This window comes from Orcinus orca, chromosome 13 (genome assembly GCF_937001465.1).
Source record: "Orcinus orca chromosome 13, mOrcOrc1.1, whole genome shotgun sequence".
Taxonomy (NCBI): Eukaryota; Metazoa; Chordata; class Mammalia; order Artiodactyla; family Delphinidae; genus Orcinus; species Orcinus orca.
Genome location: NC_064571.1, coordinates 70,221,520 through 70,238,025, shown reverse-complemented (window position 1 = coordinate 70,238,025; position 16,506 = coordinate 70,221,520). Strand labels below are relative to the sequence as shown.

General features: G+C 42.7%; 1 protein-coding gene and 1 pseudogene across 3 annotated transcripts in view; one reads left to right on the top strand and one right to left on the bottom strand.

Annotated features, from left to right (window-relative positions):
- Positions 1–6,964: 6,964 nt before the first annotated feature.
- LOC101278064 (cAMP-regulated phosphoprotein 19-like) lies at positions 6,965–8,060 on the bottom strand (annotated as a pseudogene).
- Positions 8,061–9,725: 1,665 nt separating this feature from the next.
- The window catches only part of MRPL33 (mitochondrial ribosomal protein L33), a 32,534-nt gene continuing 25,753 nt past the window's right edge, over positions 9,726–16,506 (top strand). Inside the window, exons 1-3 of one of the 3 annotated variants that reach the window (XM_033425191.2) lie at positions 9,726–9,896; positions 10,754–10,772; positions 13,014–13,120. In XM_033425191.2, the coding sequence (XP_033281082.1) occupies positions 9,875–9,896; positions 10,754–10,772; positions 13,014–13,120 (148 nt within the window). In that variant the 5' untranslated portion in view covers positions 9,726–9,874. The remainder of the gene's footprint in view (positions 9,897–10,753; positions 10,773–13,013; positions 13,121–16,506) is intronic. The other 2 variants (XM_033425192.2, XM_004268162.3) reach the window with 2 other exon arrangements.

Sequence of the window (16,506 nt, the reverse complement as noted above, 5' to 3'; positions counted from 1 at the left end):
TAACGAACACTGTTTGTCCTTTGGAGGATTTAATATTTCCCCAACCCACAAGAGCCATACTGGTTGCCTTTGATCCTGGGCTAGGTCTTACTGACATCTGTTTTTTGTTTTTTTTTTAATTAATTAATTTATTTTTGGCTGCATTGGGTCTTTGTTGCTGCGCGCGGGCTTTCTCTAGTTGCGGTGAGCGGGGGTTACTCTTCGTCGCGGTGCTCAGGCTTCTCATTGCGGTGGCTTCTCTTGTGTGCAGAGCACAGGCTCTAGGTGTACGGGCTTCAGCAGTTGTGGCATGCGGGCTCAGTAGTTGTGGCTCGTCGGCTCTAGAGCACAGGCTCAGTAGTTGCGGCACACGGGCTTAGTTGTTCCGTGGCATGTGGGATCTTCCCAGACCAGGGCTCGAACCTGTGTTCCCTGCATTGGCAGGCGGATTCTTAACGACTGCGCCACCAGGGAAGCCTCTGACATCTGTTTTAAACAGAGGAAAGAGGGGAGTATTAGAATAGATGCTGACTGTATTAAATTCTACCCCTTATGTACATGCTTGAGGCAGCTTCATGGAATCCCTCCTCCAGACCAGATGAGTTATTTCTGGAGCTGGGGTTCCTTTGGCCACCCATACCCCACTGGTTGGCTCAGCTCCTGCTTCTTGTAGCAGACCTACTTGAGAACACCAGAGTATTTCTTGGCTACATTTCCATGTAGCCTTTTAATCTTCACAGATGAGACAAGTTAATACACTCCTACCTCACATGGCCATGAGTTCTACTCTGGGCCAGCATCAGGACAAATCCTGTCCTGGGCAGAGGGCTAGAAAGACCTTGATCCCAGAAGTTGGCATCTAGTCATGATGGTCACTGGCCCCCACTCTAGCCTCATACCCTGGCCCTAGAAACTGGACTCTTACCTCATCCATTCACTTGACAAACATTTATTGAGCACCTACTATGTGTCAGGCCCACAAATATGGCAGTAACTAAAACAGAATAAAATACTCACCTTTCTCTAACTTATACTTTGTTTTAAGGAACCGAGTCTTGTGTTACCATTCCCAAGTTTCAACCTTGGTTCCCTGATCAGGAAGTCACTTCTTCTAGAACAACCTTTCTCAAACTTCAGTATGCATACGAATCACTTGGAGCTGCAGATTCTGATTCAGTGGGTCTAGGGTGGGGCCTGAGATTCTGAATTACTAACAAGCTCCCAAATGCTACTGCTGCAGCTGCTGGGGATGTTGCCTGGATTACGCTTTGAGTGGCAAGGATGTACAGCCAGTAGCACCATCGGTGAGTCTGTCAGAAACACAGAATCTCAGGCCTCACTTCAGACCTCCCGGCTGAGAATCTGCCCCTTGACAAGATCCCCAGGAGTTGAGAAACCATGATCTAGAGCAGTGATTCCCAAAGCACAAGCATCAGAAGCACCAGGTGAGAATTATAAACTACCTGAGGACCGCCCCCATCCCTCGCTGAGTTGTCTTATTGGGTGGTGAGCACCCCAGGTGATTTTGATGGATACCAGGTTTGAAAACCTCAAAGAGCATTTTCAGAGGGCACTTTCCTAGGCTCATGGGACCTCACAGTGAGAAAAGCCGTAGAGTTGACCTGACGATAATCATCTGAGATTGCAGGCTCCTCTGAAGTGATTGTCACACAAGTCCCAGGTAAGAAACTGAGGCCAGGTCCTTGTGCAGGGTCCGTGGCTAGTACACGGTGGGGCCGGGCCTTGCTCCAAATTCTCCTTCCACCGCAGCTACCCCAGGACTGCCTCTCCTTGACCACGCCCCCAATCTTTCTCTCCTCCAGCCCCTTACCGTCAAACCTCCACACCCTCACAGCTGCTTTATTTCAGCACCCACAGTTGCCACCCTCTCCCCACCCATGTCACCCATCAATCAGACCACATGTTTAACTGGTTGACTTTCCCCAAAGACTGATTCTGCCAGCCCCTCGATCACGTTTTCAGCTCTTTGGGGGAGGTGCAGTGCGTGGGTGGGAAGGGTGTTGTCTGCTGGCCTTCCATCCATCTTTCAGGAAGGCAATTAAGTTTCCTGCTCTTTGTCTTCTGTTTCAGCCCCTCTTTTGCTAAGTGTCCTGCAGCCTTCTGGAATGTATGTGAGCACCTCCTCTCTGCTGACAGCTTCAAGACTTCCTCGTTCTTTCAAACTGGCTACGTTCTCCCCTCCCCTGCCTACACAGGTAGGTGCTACTCACCGTCAAAGTTAAATGGACACACCTGGAACTTATGGTCTAAGGTAGGGGTCTTCTTTCGGAGTCCACAGATGCCTAGCCCAATAATGTAAAATCCTGAGTGTACACTAGAATCTCCTAGGGAGCTTAGAAATCCAGACTGTACTCAGATCAATTAAATGAAAACCTCTGGTGGTGGGAGGCAGGCACCAGTGGTTGACAGCTCTCCCCAGGTGATTCTGACGTGCAGCCAAGGTTGAGAACCACTGGAAAGTCCAGGTAAGATTGTTTCCGGATGGGCATATGTGCATTTGGTGGAAAAGCTAAGCCATAGCCTTTAGCAGATTCTCAAAGTCTTCAATGATACTTTTCTCCTTACCTTTCTCCCCCTCAAAAAAGGCGCAGTGACTGGTCTAAGATAACAAACAAGAAGAACTTACCAGTTATTACAGAAACACCAAATACTTGTGTTAACTAAATAAACAGGCACTAACATGTAGAGCAGCAGAAGTGCCTATTGTTGCTTCACAAGTGAAGGGGACTTGGGAATGTTGTGTTTGGTGGGACGGGAGAGGCCCTGCCTCTCTCCCACTTAGCCAGGAAAACCGTGTGATTTCAGATGCTGCCACTACAGAGATCTGATCACATCACTTAACTCCCCTGCTGCCCACAGAACCAAGGCCAAACCCCCGACAATAACATCCTGGTTCCTTCCTTCCTGGTTACCTAGCCCCAGGCATCCTTTCTAGTCATTGCGTTCATTTCTTCACACACTCTAGCCCCAGAAGGATGCTCACTGCTCATTTTTTTCGACACCTCTCTGCCTTTGCTTCTATTCTTCTCCTGGTTCCTCCCACTCTCCCTGTCTCAAGTAGACATGGGAGGGGAGGTAGGATTGAAGAGATGGAGAATGACTGGAGCAGGGTTCCCTAGTACAGAAGGTGCTCAGTTCATATTTGTCAAAGTGAGTGGGGCAGCTGCCTTGTGTTAGGAGCTCCTACTGTTGGGGGTGGAAATATACGGAGATTCAGAAGCTCTGGCCCTCAGGGGACTTAGATGCCAGCAGGGAGGCAGACCAGTGATCCGGGTGCAGGACACATAATAGGTGCTCTTAAGATTTGTTCTTTTCCTCCATCTACTTCCCTGGGTTAAGAATCTAGGTTAAACGGCTATACCTTCTCCCAGCTGCAGAAAGAGGATGAGTGCCCCTCCCATGAGGACTATACCCTTTCTATTTGGGTTTCCAGGATGATCTAATTGTTCTTCACTTTAGTAAGGCACAGAGGGCTCATTATGTAAATTCAAGCAAACATACACACCCCAGATCATGAATTACATCTGTATTAATAAACATTTTAATTAACACTTACCAACTGCCGACGAAGTGTGAGGTGTAAATAACACGTGGATGCAGGTTGAAGAAATGAGACTAGAAAGCCACTGCTTCCTTTCTACTCCATTCAAGAATTTCAAGAAACAGTGTACATGCTTCTCTTTTAAAAAGTAATCATAAAAAAAAAAAAAAAAAGTAATCATAAGTTCTGAAGCCTGAAACAATCAACAATATACAAATACCATTGTTTGCCATTTAAATATAAATATTTATTAATAATTTAACATTTGTCTTTTGTTTGTTTGTTTTGTCTTTGGCTATGCCTCGTGGCTTGTGGGATCTTAGTTCCCCGATCAGGGATTGAACCTGGGCTCTTGGCAGTGAAATCGCGGAGTCCTAACCATTAGACCGCCAGGGAATTCCCAGTAATTTAGCATTTGTATGGTGCCTCTCTTCTCAGATTTATTCATTCATTTATTCAACAGATATTTAATAGAGGCAGCAGGCATTGTTCTAGGCACCAGAATACAGCAGTGAGTGAATAAGACAAAATTCCTGATCTTAAGATGTTTACATTCTGGTGAACGAAGATAGACAATAAGGAAATCAACAAGTACACAAATAATATTAAATGGTGATAAGTGCTGTAGGAAAATATAAAGTGGAGTGAGGAGAATAGGGACTGTGTGTGTGTATTGCTTTTTTACATAGAGTGGCCTCACTGATTAGGTGACATTTGAGTGACAGGATTTGTTGATGGATTAGATATAGGGTGTAGGAGAAAGAGGTGTCAAGTTGGCCGCCGGGGTTTTTATTTGAGCAACTGGAAAAATGGAATTGTCACATACTGATTTAGAGGAAGCCTGTGGGGTGCAGCAGAAATTTGGGAATTTGATTTTGGACCTGTGATGTCAAGTAGGCAGTTAAATACACTAATCTGAAGTTAGGAGGAAAGGTTGGGACTGGAGACATAAATTTGAAAGTCTTCAGCTTGTAGATTTTTAAAAACAAACCAGATGTGACCATCAAGGGAATGAGTGTAGACAGAGATGAGATCCAAGGACTGGATCTGCCTTCATGACCTCATCACCTCCCAAAGGCCCCACATGCAAACACCATCACACTGGGGATTAGGTTTCAACACATGAATTTAGTGTGGGGCTGGGGGGGTGGGTGTACACAAACATTCAGTCTATGGCAGATACTCTGTAACTGTGGTCCCGAATTGTTTCTGAAGTGTTGTTTCCTATCTCTGAGGCAGCAGAGGTCTTAAGTGGTCTTCTGCTCCAGGCTGTTCCTGCTGCTGCCAAGGTGTCTCCAGGGCTCTCTCCTAGCTGGACCAGTCCTCTGCATGGTCAGACAGTGTGAGAAGGAAGTACGTAATGGGAAGTATGACAAAAGGCTGCAGGGCCTGTGGGTGGGGTTTGAAACCTCAAACTGGAATCCAGAGCAACAGCTCTGGAAGAGAATGTGGCCATTCCATAGTCCAGAGTTTCTGTGACCTGTGGAGTCTAGGATTCTGAGGACATCCCTCAAGAGATGAAGCTTTATTTTACACTGTGAGCTCCGGAGACAGATTTCATTTGAATGAAGATTCTATGGTTTAAAATAAAGCTTGAAATCCACTAAAATCTAGTCCAGTGGCTGTGCATCAGATTGTGGCTTCTACAAAAAGGAATCAGAGTACCTTGGAGAAATGGCTGATTCCAGGTTTGGGCCAGGGAAAGTACAAGGTCAACCTGAGACAGCTGGTGACAGAAAGCAAGGAAGGAAGTGTGTCAAAAGAACATTGGAGACTTCCCTGGTGACGCAGTGGTTAAGAATCCTCCTGCCAAGGCAGGGGAAGTGGGTTCGAGCCCTGGTCCGGGAAGATCCCACATGCCACGGAGCAACTAAGCCTGTGCGCCACAAATACTGAGTCTGCACTCTAGAGCCCGTGAGCCACAAGTACTGAGCCCACGTGCCACAAATACTGAAGCCCACGCGCCACAACTACTGAAGCCCACGCGCCTAGAGCCTGGGCTGTGCAACGAGAGAAGCCCGCGCACCACAATGAAGAGTATGCCCTGCTCGCTGCAACTAGAGAAAGCCCATGTGCAGCAACGAAGACCCAACACAGAAAAAAGTAAATAAATTAATAAATTGATTAAAAAAACAAAACATTGGACCAACTTGAAGGGAAGCCTAATGACCTACTTTGGGAAAATTCAAACATCAAAAATAATAATGACCATGTTTGATTATAAAACAATGAATAAAAATCCGTTAAAGTGATACTAAAAAGTTAAAGAAAATTACAGAAAGGGGAAAACCTCTTTGTCACTACTGGAAGTGACTCATGCTAAGTTCTTACTCTGAATGTTAGTAATTAAAGAGAAAATAATTAGCATTTACCCTGACTTTTTAGGAGGAACTATAATTCAGCTTCAACTGGTTATAGAAAGCTCTGCTTTTATTTATTTATTTAATTTTAAAAAATTTTTGGTCATGCTGCACAGGCATGCAAAATGCAGGATATTAGTTCCCTGACCAGGGATTGAACCAGAATCCCCTGCAGCGGAAGCACAGAGTTTTAACCACTGGACCACCAGCTTTCCCTAGAAAGCTCTTCTTTACAGAAGAAAACTAGCAAACGAATAAGAAGTGAAATGTTAAAAAAAAAAAAAAAAAAAAGAAGTGAAATGTTAGAAAAATTACCATTGTGTACCCCCAAATGTAATTCCTGAGTCAAAAAAAAGATCATCAGTGGATGCTAAAACCATGAGGAAAGGTTCTTGGGGAGCAGGATATTCTCATATGCCAAAGTACCACCCTACAGAAAACTGCAAAGAGAAACAAAATCTACTTTTACAACGGAGAGATCCAGAGATCAGCCAACCTAGCACTAGCAGTGGGACAACCTGACATTCTGGACCTCCTGATATGTTGGGATATGAAGCTGAGAGCATCATGTCCTCTTGTCAAAAGTGTTTTAAATGAAATCTACTCAAGCCTTTAGATTTACCTTCCAACTTACAGGAAACACAGGGGATAGAAGAATAAATAAAATGACCACATAAGAAAACAATCAGACAAATTCAGTATACGAGACACTCCACAAGAAACTAGCTCAGTCTCTTTAAAAATTCAGTATCACGATAAAGAAAAAGTGAGGGGTTTTGTTTTAGATTTGAAAGAGATTAAAGATTTATGACAACTAAAGGTAATGTATGAACCTTGACTGGACATTTTGTTTTGCAATTTTATTTTAAAAAATTTTTTGGCCATGCCACATGGCATGCAGGATCTTAATTCCCCAACCAGGGATTGAACCTGCACCCCCTGCATTGGAAGCATGGAGTCTTAACTACTGGACGGCCAGGGAAGTCCCAGACTGGACACTGTTTTTGAAGAAAACAGCCATAAAAGACAATTTGCCTATGGCTTAGAGATTAGGAAACTATTAATATTTTTTGAGAGGTTGTGCAAAACTACTGTACTTACAAAAATGGCACAAAAGTGAATTCAACAGTTGATGCACATGCACACTTCATTCACATCTTCAACAACAAAAGGTATTCTGACACTATAAAACTGAATAGGAATACTAGCTTCAACAGCAGCTGTTAAGCACTAGAGTCACATAAGTTACACCAGAATGGGCAAATATTGCCCAAGTAAAATTCTATTGTTAAAGCTGAAACAGATTTAAGGCCATTCAAGTTCAAGCACAGGATACAAATCTTTTGAAGCCCAATCTATTTGTGTTTGAAATATGTGACCTTTCTTCTAACTTGTGGTCTTAAACTTCTGTTTTACAAAATCCAAAAGGAAAATGCAGAGGAAATCAATACAATAGAGGCTATATTAAATAAGAGTAACATACAAAGCTATAATTAAGATGAATTAAAGAAAGCCAAAGCATTAAAATTGTAAAACTTGCTTGTTACTTGTTGGAACCAGCCCTACACTAGGAGTTAGGTAATATATACAATTATTTTCAAGTAGATTATGTTGCTCTAACATGTTCTTTTTATCAGTGCACTGTTAAACTAATCAAAACTCTACACATGTATATTCCCTTACATACACATTACCACTACCTGCAAAGCCATAATTCTCAAATGACTTAGTGAGTGAAAGGAAATAAAAAGCAGAGAAGTAACATATTAAGGAGAAATAATGGGAATTAGAAGATTCATGCAGTTCAGCTCTTTTAATTAGCCAGCCAGCTTGCTAGCAATAAGAGATGGTTTCCGTTGAGGAAGGTCCTGTGGAGTGGGAATGTGGTCACCAGTGACCCCTGTCTGATCTGGGGCTGCAGTAGGAAGTAGCTTGTTCTTCATTTTTGCTTTAGCCACGTTGTAATCCCCAGAATCAAAATATTTTGCCCTTTCTGCAATCTTTCCTTAAAAAATCTGAACCTTCAGGCTTTTGTCCCAGATGAGGGTATCTTGCTTTTAATTTTGCTTCTTCAGCTTTCTCTGCACTAGTCACTTTGTCTTCCATTTCCTTCTTCTCCTCTGCAGAGGCTGGAAGTCCTCGGGGACTTCCGCGAACATACTGCTCCCTCTTACCTAGCTTCTCCCGCAAACTATTAATTTTTTAAGGAATAAAAACACTATTGTAGTTATAATGATCTTATTCTTGAGAGATACATACTTAAATATTTAGGAGTGAAAGGTTATGTCTCCAATTTGCATTTACACAGCTTAGCCAAAAACCCTAACCATATATATATGCATATACATATGCATATTTTTTAAAAATTCCATAGACATCAATATACATAGCAGAATCTTAACATTTGTTGAATTGGGTATATAGTTTGTTCATTATACTATCCTTTCTACTTTTTGATATATTTGAAATGCTTCATAGAAAATTGGGGAGGGGGAAGAAATACTGTACAGACTCTGGGCCTCTCCTCTGGCATCCAGGTCTTTTAAAGGACCCTAGATGACTGATATACCTTCAGGAATGAGAATCACTGATCCAGTGCCCACACCGGGCCCGAAACTGAGGTCTGAAGAGTTGAAATGACTTTCTAAGCGACAGAACAAACACTAGAATTCACGTCCCTTGGCTTCCAGTCCTGTGTTCCTTTCTTATAGATCCCCAAAAGGAATTTCCTAAATAAGAAACCTTACCTTCTTGAACACCTGAAGCTCTTGTTTGTCAGCAGCTGAACTGCACAAGGTAAGGAAGGGTTTGGGCACCTAGAGGGTGCTCAGTTGCTGGAATTAAGTTATGGGGAAAACAAAAAACATTAGAGGTACTAAGGGCAAGGACAGTCCTAATTTTAAAAATTGTGTTGTATTGTATTGGAGAGCTACATTTTCTCTTAATAATTTTATTACTTGCAGTGAGGATGATCCATGAGAATAAATCTTTCACATGTTTGTAAAATTTAATATATAGGTAAAATCACAGATTGGAAAAAAAATCCTTAAGTCCTGATTATTGGGAAATGAGGTTTCTCCTGAAGTACCATGAGAATAAATCTTTCACATGTTTGTAAAATTTAATATATAGGTAAAATCACAGATTGGAAAAAAAATCCTTAAGTCCTGATTATTGGGAAATGAGGTTTCTCCTGAAGTACCTGGTGCTGAAGGAGCGGTGTTTCCTTGCAGAGAGGTGAAGATTGGAAGATGGCAAAGTGGTTAGGTCCCAATGTCTAGAGGGAAAGGCATGAGTCTTTGCAGTCAGACAAAAGCTGGGCTCAAATTCTGACTCTGCCGTTTACTAGTTTTGTGACATTAAGCAAGTTATGTCAGCGCTCCCAATCTCAGCTATTAGGTCCCTATTGCCACGCAGATGCTTAGATACAGCAGTTAACAAGATGCACAGGGCCCTGCCCTCCTAGAAATCCAACATATAATTAAGGAATAGGGATATTCAGGTGGAGTTCTCAATTCTGGAGGGACTGAGAGTAGATGTTAACTAGGTGGAGATGGAGATGGGCCAGAGGAGGCAAAAGAAGGCAACAAATTTAAGGAAATGACGCGGGAGCCCGACAGCCCGAAGCGAATGAGGAACATAGGGAGTTCCTGTGGCTTTAATGTAGGCGGCTGCGATTATTTATGAAACATGCACCTAACTCTGACCCAGAAGTAGGAGTCAGGGTCTGGGGCGCGAACCCTGAGCGATAACAAAGACCCTCTCCAAAAGGGGAGGGGACTCCACACTCCAGGACCACGAAAGAGACACCAGTAGTGTAAAGAACACAGGAGAGAGGCGGGCTCAGCCCTGAGATTTAAACAGGGGGCGTGGCTTCGGAGCACTTCCGGAATCCTCTTCCGGAACAGGCCTGTGCCCCGGAAGCAGTTATTTGTTGAGGGAATTTGGACCTGCTTTCGAGGCTGCTGTCGCTATGTTCCTGTCCGCGGTCACTTGTAAGTGGGGCTGGAGGCGGTGGCAGGGCGTGCAGCGGGGGCGGGAGGCCGTGACAGGCGGGCCCCGGGATGTTGCGGGGTGGGGTGCGCGCGCCGGTCGGGAAGCTGCCGCTGCGACTTCCCAGGCCTTCAGGACTACAGCGCCCGGCATGACCCCGCGCCGCGCTCACTGCGGGGCTGGGGGGTCTCGGGGGTCTGCGGCGCTGGTTCAGGATCAGTTGCGGTTCGTTCGGACTGTAGGGTCAGCCCGTCAGGAGTGGGGCGCTTTCCCCCGCCCTCTGTAGCGGTGTGTCAGCAGAATCTCCGGACGTGCTAACTGGGGAAAACCTCTAGTTCAGTCGTTTAGAACTCTAAAGATGAGGAGCAGTGATTGACTCTAGGTCATACAGCTGGGCTGGGAAAGAAGCCCTCTGGCTCCCAAGACAGTGTTCTTCCATGCACCAGGCTGACTTCCCGGTTAGAGTTAGTTTCACTTCTCCACCTGATGTGATGGTTGTTGGAGTTTGGAAAGGTTAACTTATCAAACAAGAGGCTTGTTCTAGTGCAAGTGTTTGCACCTTAGAAGAGGAGCAAGTGGAGCAGATCTTAGTTTAGGAAGATTTAAAAGGTAACCAGTCCAACTGAAAAGAGACTGCATAGCATTACATCCAGAACTGTGGTGGTCTGATTGGATTTTTAAAAACCTTCTATAAAATCCTAACGGGATCCCTAATAGCTAGGGAGTAGTGACTTGAGTGACAATTTATGGCCTACTTCATGATTTAAATAATTTTGATTATCCTGACATTATATGAGCTTTGCATAAGCAAGATAATATATCGTTATTTTTCTTTTCTCTTTCCTCCCTACAAAAAAAGTTGCCAAGACCAAGTCAAAGTAAGTAAAAGTTTTTCTCTTTTTAAACTTCACTTGTTTATGTTAGATTCATCAGTCCTACTGCTGCCAATGAATCCTTATGTGAAATTAAGCATTTGGCTTCAATTTTCTAAAAGTTGATTTGAGGATTAGTTACTTGATGAATTATTTTGGCCCTATGAACTATTTCAAAAAATATTTTCCCTCCTTCCCAACTGACCTACTTAAGTGAACATTCAAATAATTTACTAAGAGTTGCTCTTGGGCTTCCCTGGTGGCGCAGTGGTTAAGAATCTGCCTGCTAATGCCGGAGACGGGTTCGAACCCTGGTCTGGGAGGATCCCACATGCCGCGGAGCAACTAGGCCCGTGAGCCACAACTACTGAGCCTGCACGTCTGGAGCCTGTGCTCCACAACAAGAGAGGCCACGATAGTGAGAGGCCTGCGCACCGCGATGAAGAGTCGCCCCCGCTCGCCACAATTAGAGAAAGCCCTCGCACAGAAACGAAGACCCAACACAGCAAAAAAAAAAAAAAAAAAGTTGCTCTTGCTGTCTTGTTCCTAAACAAATCATCAGGGTCCCCGTGCTCTCTTTGGACTACCACTGTAATTCTGTTTCCTCAAATTGAGGACCAAGGGACGTTTGTCTGGAGCCCACTACAGGAGTCGAGCAGAACAAGCTGTGATTTGATTAATCGACAGAGCCTGTTTTATTGAGTTTTGTAATCCTTTGCCTTCATGGTATAAGCATTTCAAAAATAGCAAAGGCTAAAGTTTTCATGCTGTACCAGAGAGACTATAAATACCAAACTGGTATTTCAAAATAAATTTTGTAGACAATAACCAAAGTAAGATTTTCTGTGTTAAAAATAGAAAAATTCTAAAGCAGCCTTTGTTTACAACCCAAGACACATCACAAATCTTTAAAACTAGGTTTTTTGGATTAAACTTAATGAAACACATGTATGTTAGTGTTTTACCCTCAATATTTTTTATTGATTAATATAGCTTTTCCCACAGTCCAGTTATTTATTTCCCACCTTCAGGTTCTGTAGGAATCTCCCATGCCTTCAGTTTCTTTAGAGATGCTCCCTGCCTGTCATGTTCTTTGAATCCTTGTGCCATTTGTCATGTATGTCTTGCCTTACAGACCTTGTGTACTATTTTTTTTTTTTTTTTTTTTTGCGGTACGCAGGCCTCTCACTGTTGTGGCCTCTTCTGTTGCGGAGCACAGGCTCCGGACGCGCAGGCTCAGCGGCCATGGCTCACGGGCCTAGCCGCTCCGTGGCATGTGGGATCCTCCCAGACCAGGGCACGAACCTGTGTCCCCTGCATCAGCAGGCGGACTCTCAACCACTGTGCCACCAGGGAGGCCCACCTTCCATACTATTACTGGTAGTTCTCCAAGGTGCAGATGTGGACTTACAGGGCTTTGCATTTCCTATAGTGCTTTCCACAGAGTAAGCACTTAATATTTGTTGAATCTTTTTGAATGAATGACTAATTATTGTCTGTCTTAATCAACAGATATTCTATCCCTCTTAGTATGAGGCACTGTGCTGTACATTGAAAGGGATGCAAAGATGTGTAATATATCTTAGATATATTGTATATTTGAATGCTTCAAATTCTTTTTTGGACTTAGATGAGAAATCAAATAGCATGATCTACATAGGGAGACAAGACATGTGCAAGAGTAACAAATAGTATGAGGTATTAAAAGGTCCAGTGAGGCAAAACATGAACTTTAGTGCTTTGGATGACTAGAACTTAAACAACTTAAACAAAATATAAAGGGGAACAAGGTTTTGCACATTGTCAATGTAAAAGTTCCAATACTTTTTTCTGTCCTTTCCTGATTTTACTCTTATTACTCATCCATGGAAGATAGGGCTCTTCTGAGACAGCCATCTTCCTGACTGGCCAGCTAGGGTTACCAGTACTTGCGTATTTTTCCCACTCCTGACTTCTGCTCTTTCTAAAAGGTGGGTGTCTGAGTCTATTCCCACAGTGTGGTTTGATTGTTCTTGTTGCTTTGGTTAGGTCATTACCAAGGTACCCTGCGTAATGGAACAAATCTTGGGAATTAGAACCATTCAAGCTGTCATTTATGGAAAAATAGGCTGTCTTAGAACTGAATTTAAGGCTTAAGTGATGTCTCACAAGTAATACTGCTGTATAGGGTTCTCAAAATGTGCCATCCCCCCATGACTGATTTTATTCTGTTTCCTCAGCTTGTAACAATTTGCTTTTAAATCTTAGAACAATTCTGGTGAAAATGTTGAGCCAAGCTGGAACAGGTTTTTCCTTCAACACTAAGAGAAGCCGACTGCGGGAGAAACTGACTCTCTTGCATTATGATCCAGTAGGTAAGATTCAGAGAAGTTGCTCCATAATAAATTCAAATGCTTTCAAGGCCTGATGCCCTGTTCAGATTGATGCTGAACATCTTCGGCAGTTTTGTGGCCCCTTTGTCACTATAGCATTCATTCCAAGTACATATTGAAAGTTTACCGTGGTGCTAGTTAGTATCCCAGGTGCTGGGATATACGAAGACACAAGATAGACTCAGTACCTGTGGTATTGGCACTTACAGTCTGGTTTTGGAAGGGAGAGAAAGGAAAAATGACAAATTATGCTAAGTGCTATGAGAGAAACAAGCAGGATGCTGAGATACAGGATGAAGTTGGGGGGAGGTGGATCCTACCTTTATCCTTTAGATAGGATAGTTCAGGGAAAGTCTATCCAGTAGGAGATGGTTAACGAAAGATTTGAAGGTGAGAAAGCAGCCATGTAAATAGAATAGGGGATATTGTTCTGGAAACAGAGAAGAGTGTCTTGAAAAAGGGAGGGAATGTTCTGCTAGGGTCATCTGCCCAACAGTGGCAAGTAATTAGGTCCAGATTCGAGTTAAAGAGTATGCTGTCTATATATTAGAGCAGGAGGGTAGGAAATTTCATTTTCTGTTTTACCATCTGCTAAAATGCCATAGTAAGTGATAACTTTAAATGGCCTTAGTGGATAGAAACATTTGTCTGAAAGAGACAAATGTTCCAAAGTCCAGATAAAAAGGGTCAGCACCCCGATTACTGTTGGTGGTAGCCTATCCTGTTTTTGGATTTCATGAGCCAATTTATGCAAAATTAACTAGCAAACAAAACTGCAGGCCATTCATCTCATTTTTGTGCCTTTGCTTCAAAACAGCCCCTTTATAATTGCTTGTTAATAATGGCAGTACCGGAGCTTCTGGGTTGGTAATCACGTGGCGATTCTGGGAGACTGGCATGTTCAGAGAGGGCACGGAAGCTTCACTCCCCTTCCCTGTACCTTGCCCTATGCGTCACTTCCATCTGGCTGTTCCTGAGTTACTATCTCCAGGAGGATAGTGTCAGAGTTGAGTTGAATTGTGAGACACCTGGTTGGTGATCAGAGTTGAAATTGGTGCTAGAATCTTATTTCTCCAAATTAATCCATTATATAATGAAAGATAGGCACTTAATGTCATAATCAACTTTTTCTTTAACTAAGAACAAGACCTGATCGACTCACTTGTGGCCAAGATGGAGCAATGGGACCGAATTTACTTTCCCACTTGAAACTCAACAACAACAAAAGGACAATATAGGCAACAAAAGACAGTGATCCTTGAGAGAAAGGAAACAAACTAGTGCTTGTGAATAACCAGACCAAATGGAAAATTCTGTCTTCTTTGTTTACCTACACAAGTCTTCAGGTCTTCAGATATGTGAATGCATAGTAACATAAGCACCCATACTCTCCAGGCAATCTGAACCCCATTTTATAGGTTAGGAACCTGGTACCAAGGATCTTAATCAAGGACACACAGCTAAAATATGTGACAGAATACAAATTTGAACTCAGGACTGTCTGACTCCAAGTCTAGGCCCGGAATCACTCTACGTATGGACCTGTTATCGAGAGATTTCATAGGAGGCTAAAACTCACTTACTGGTGCATGAACTGTGGTTGGGCATTAATGCGAATCTGGCTGACAGCTACCTTACTAGCTGCTTTCAGAGTTTGTACGGAAGGTCTCACAGCCACTGTTCATTATGCTGTATTTGTCAATGTCTAAGAAAAACAAAAATAATACCACCTTAAAAAAAAAATGAGGGCTGTACCAATGTAAGGAGGCATTTAAAAAAGGCTCTGAGAGGCCCAGTTGTCAGCCTAAAATTGGTATAAATTCCATTCTTTAACAGAAATAAAATTTCCTGCTGTTCTTTTGGTGTTAAAATTTCTGGTCATTCTTTATTATAATAAAAAGGGGATTCTAGGTTTGTACCTGATAATTAGGAGTCTGAATTTCAGGATGACATCTCATGGTGGAAAAATTATTAGAATGATAAGGTATGTGTTTTAGTCTGGGTTGATATAACAAAGTACCACAGACTGGGTGACTCATAAACAGCAGATCTTTCTTTCTCAGAGTTCTGGGACCTGGGACGTCCGAGATCAAGGTGCCAGCATGGTCGCTTTCTGGCGAGGGCCCTCTTCTAGTTCATAGGAAGGGGTTCTTCTTGCTGTGTTCTCACATGGTGGAGGGGCAGGCAAGCTCTGGAGTCTCTTTTATAAGAGAATGAATCGCATTCATGAAGGCTCCACCCTCATGACCAAAGCACCTCCCAAAGGCCCTAACTCCTAATACCATCATCTCTGGAGGTTAGGATTTCGACGTAAATTTGGGGGAATGTAAACATTCAGACCATAGCAATGTGATATTGGATTGGTGTGGTGGTTTTCTCCCTCTGATTTCTTTGTATCAGCTGGTGAAAACCCAAAGTGATGAACTTTACAATAAAGTAGTTGTTTTTCTAGCATTTTAGCTCCATTATAGAGTTTTTTAGGAACTTATACAACATTAATAAATGTTGATTGAATAACCTTCTCTGATATTTTAAGTGTGAAAATGTATTGGAATTTTCACTGTTAGTATGGAGGTGTTAGGAACTTACTATTTGTCAGACTGATTTTAAGTTTTGAGACTGGGAAAGGATACAGCCATAAACAGTTCTGACTGTAAGTTGAAAGTGGAAGAAAAGATTCATATATAAATTTCAAACAGATGATTAGAGCTTTTCTGATAAGGAATGGTCGGAGCCATGACAGCACAACTTTGTCTCTTCTGAAGAAGAGAATGTTCTGGGATAGCAGAGCACTTGGCTTCCTGCCCACTCACTGAATGCCATGGACACTTGCATGATATTTGCCTTGCGGCCTGCCCCATTGCCCAGGGTACCAAATAGCTTGGCATTTCTCCCAGCATATTTTACTGCAGTGAATAAATGGTTAGTTTAAGGGTAATGTTTTGCTTGTCTGCTTTATGAAGGAAATCAGGCAAGGAAACATGGAAAAATTCCCAATTATTTGAGTACTTTATGGTATACTCTATGGCTAGAACCAGCCTAAGTCCTTTCAAACTCCTTTTCCTCATATGAAACTAGATGCAAATTTCCAAGGAGGAAGGATTAAAGGTTGAGGCATAAGCTTATTAAACTTTGTTAAATATATGAAGGTTTATTATAAAGAAAATGAAAACTTGTCAGTTTTAATTCCTTGGATGACTAAACAAGACAATATAGACTTTAATTGAAGCAGAATAGATTTAGGTTAGGTGTAGGGGAAGAACTTGACAGATTCATTCTTCCGTGAATTAAGCAGCAAATATTTTGACAGAAAATTAATTTATGTTTATGATTGTGGATAGCAGTGTGTCATTTCAACTCATCTAACA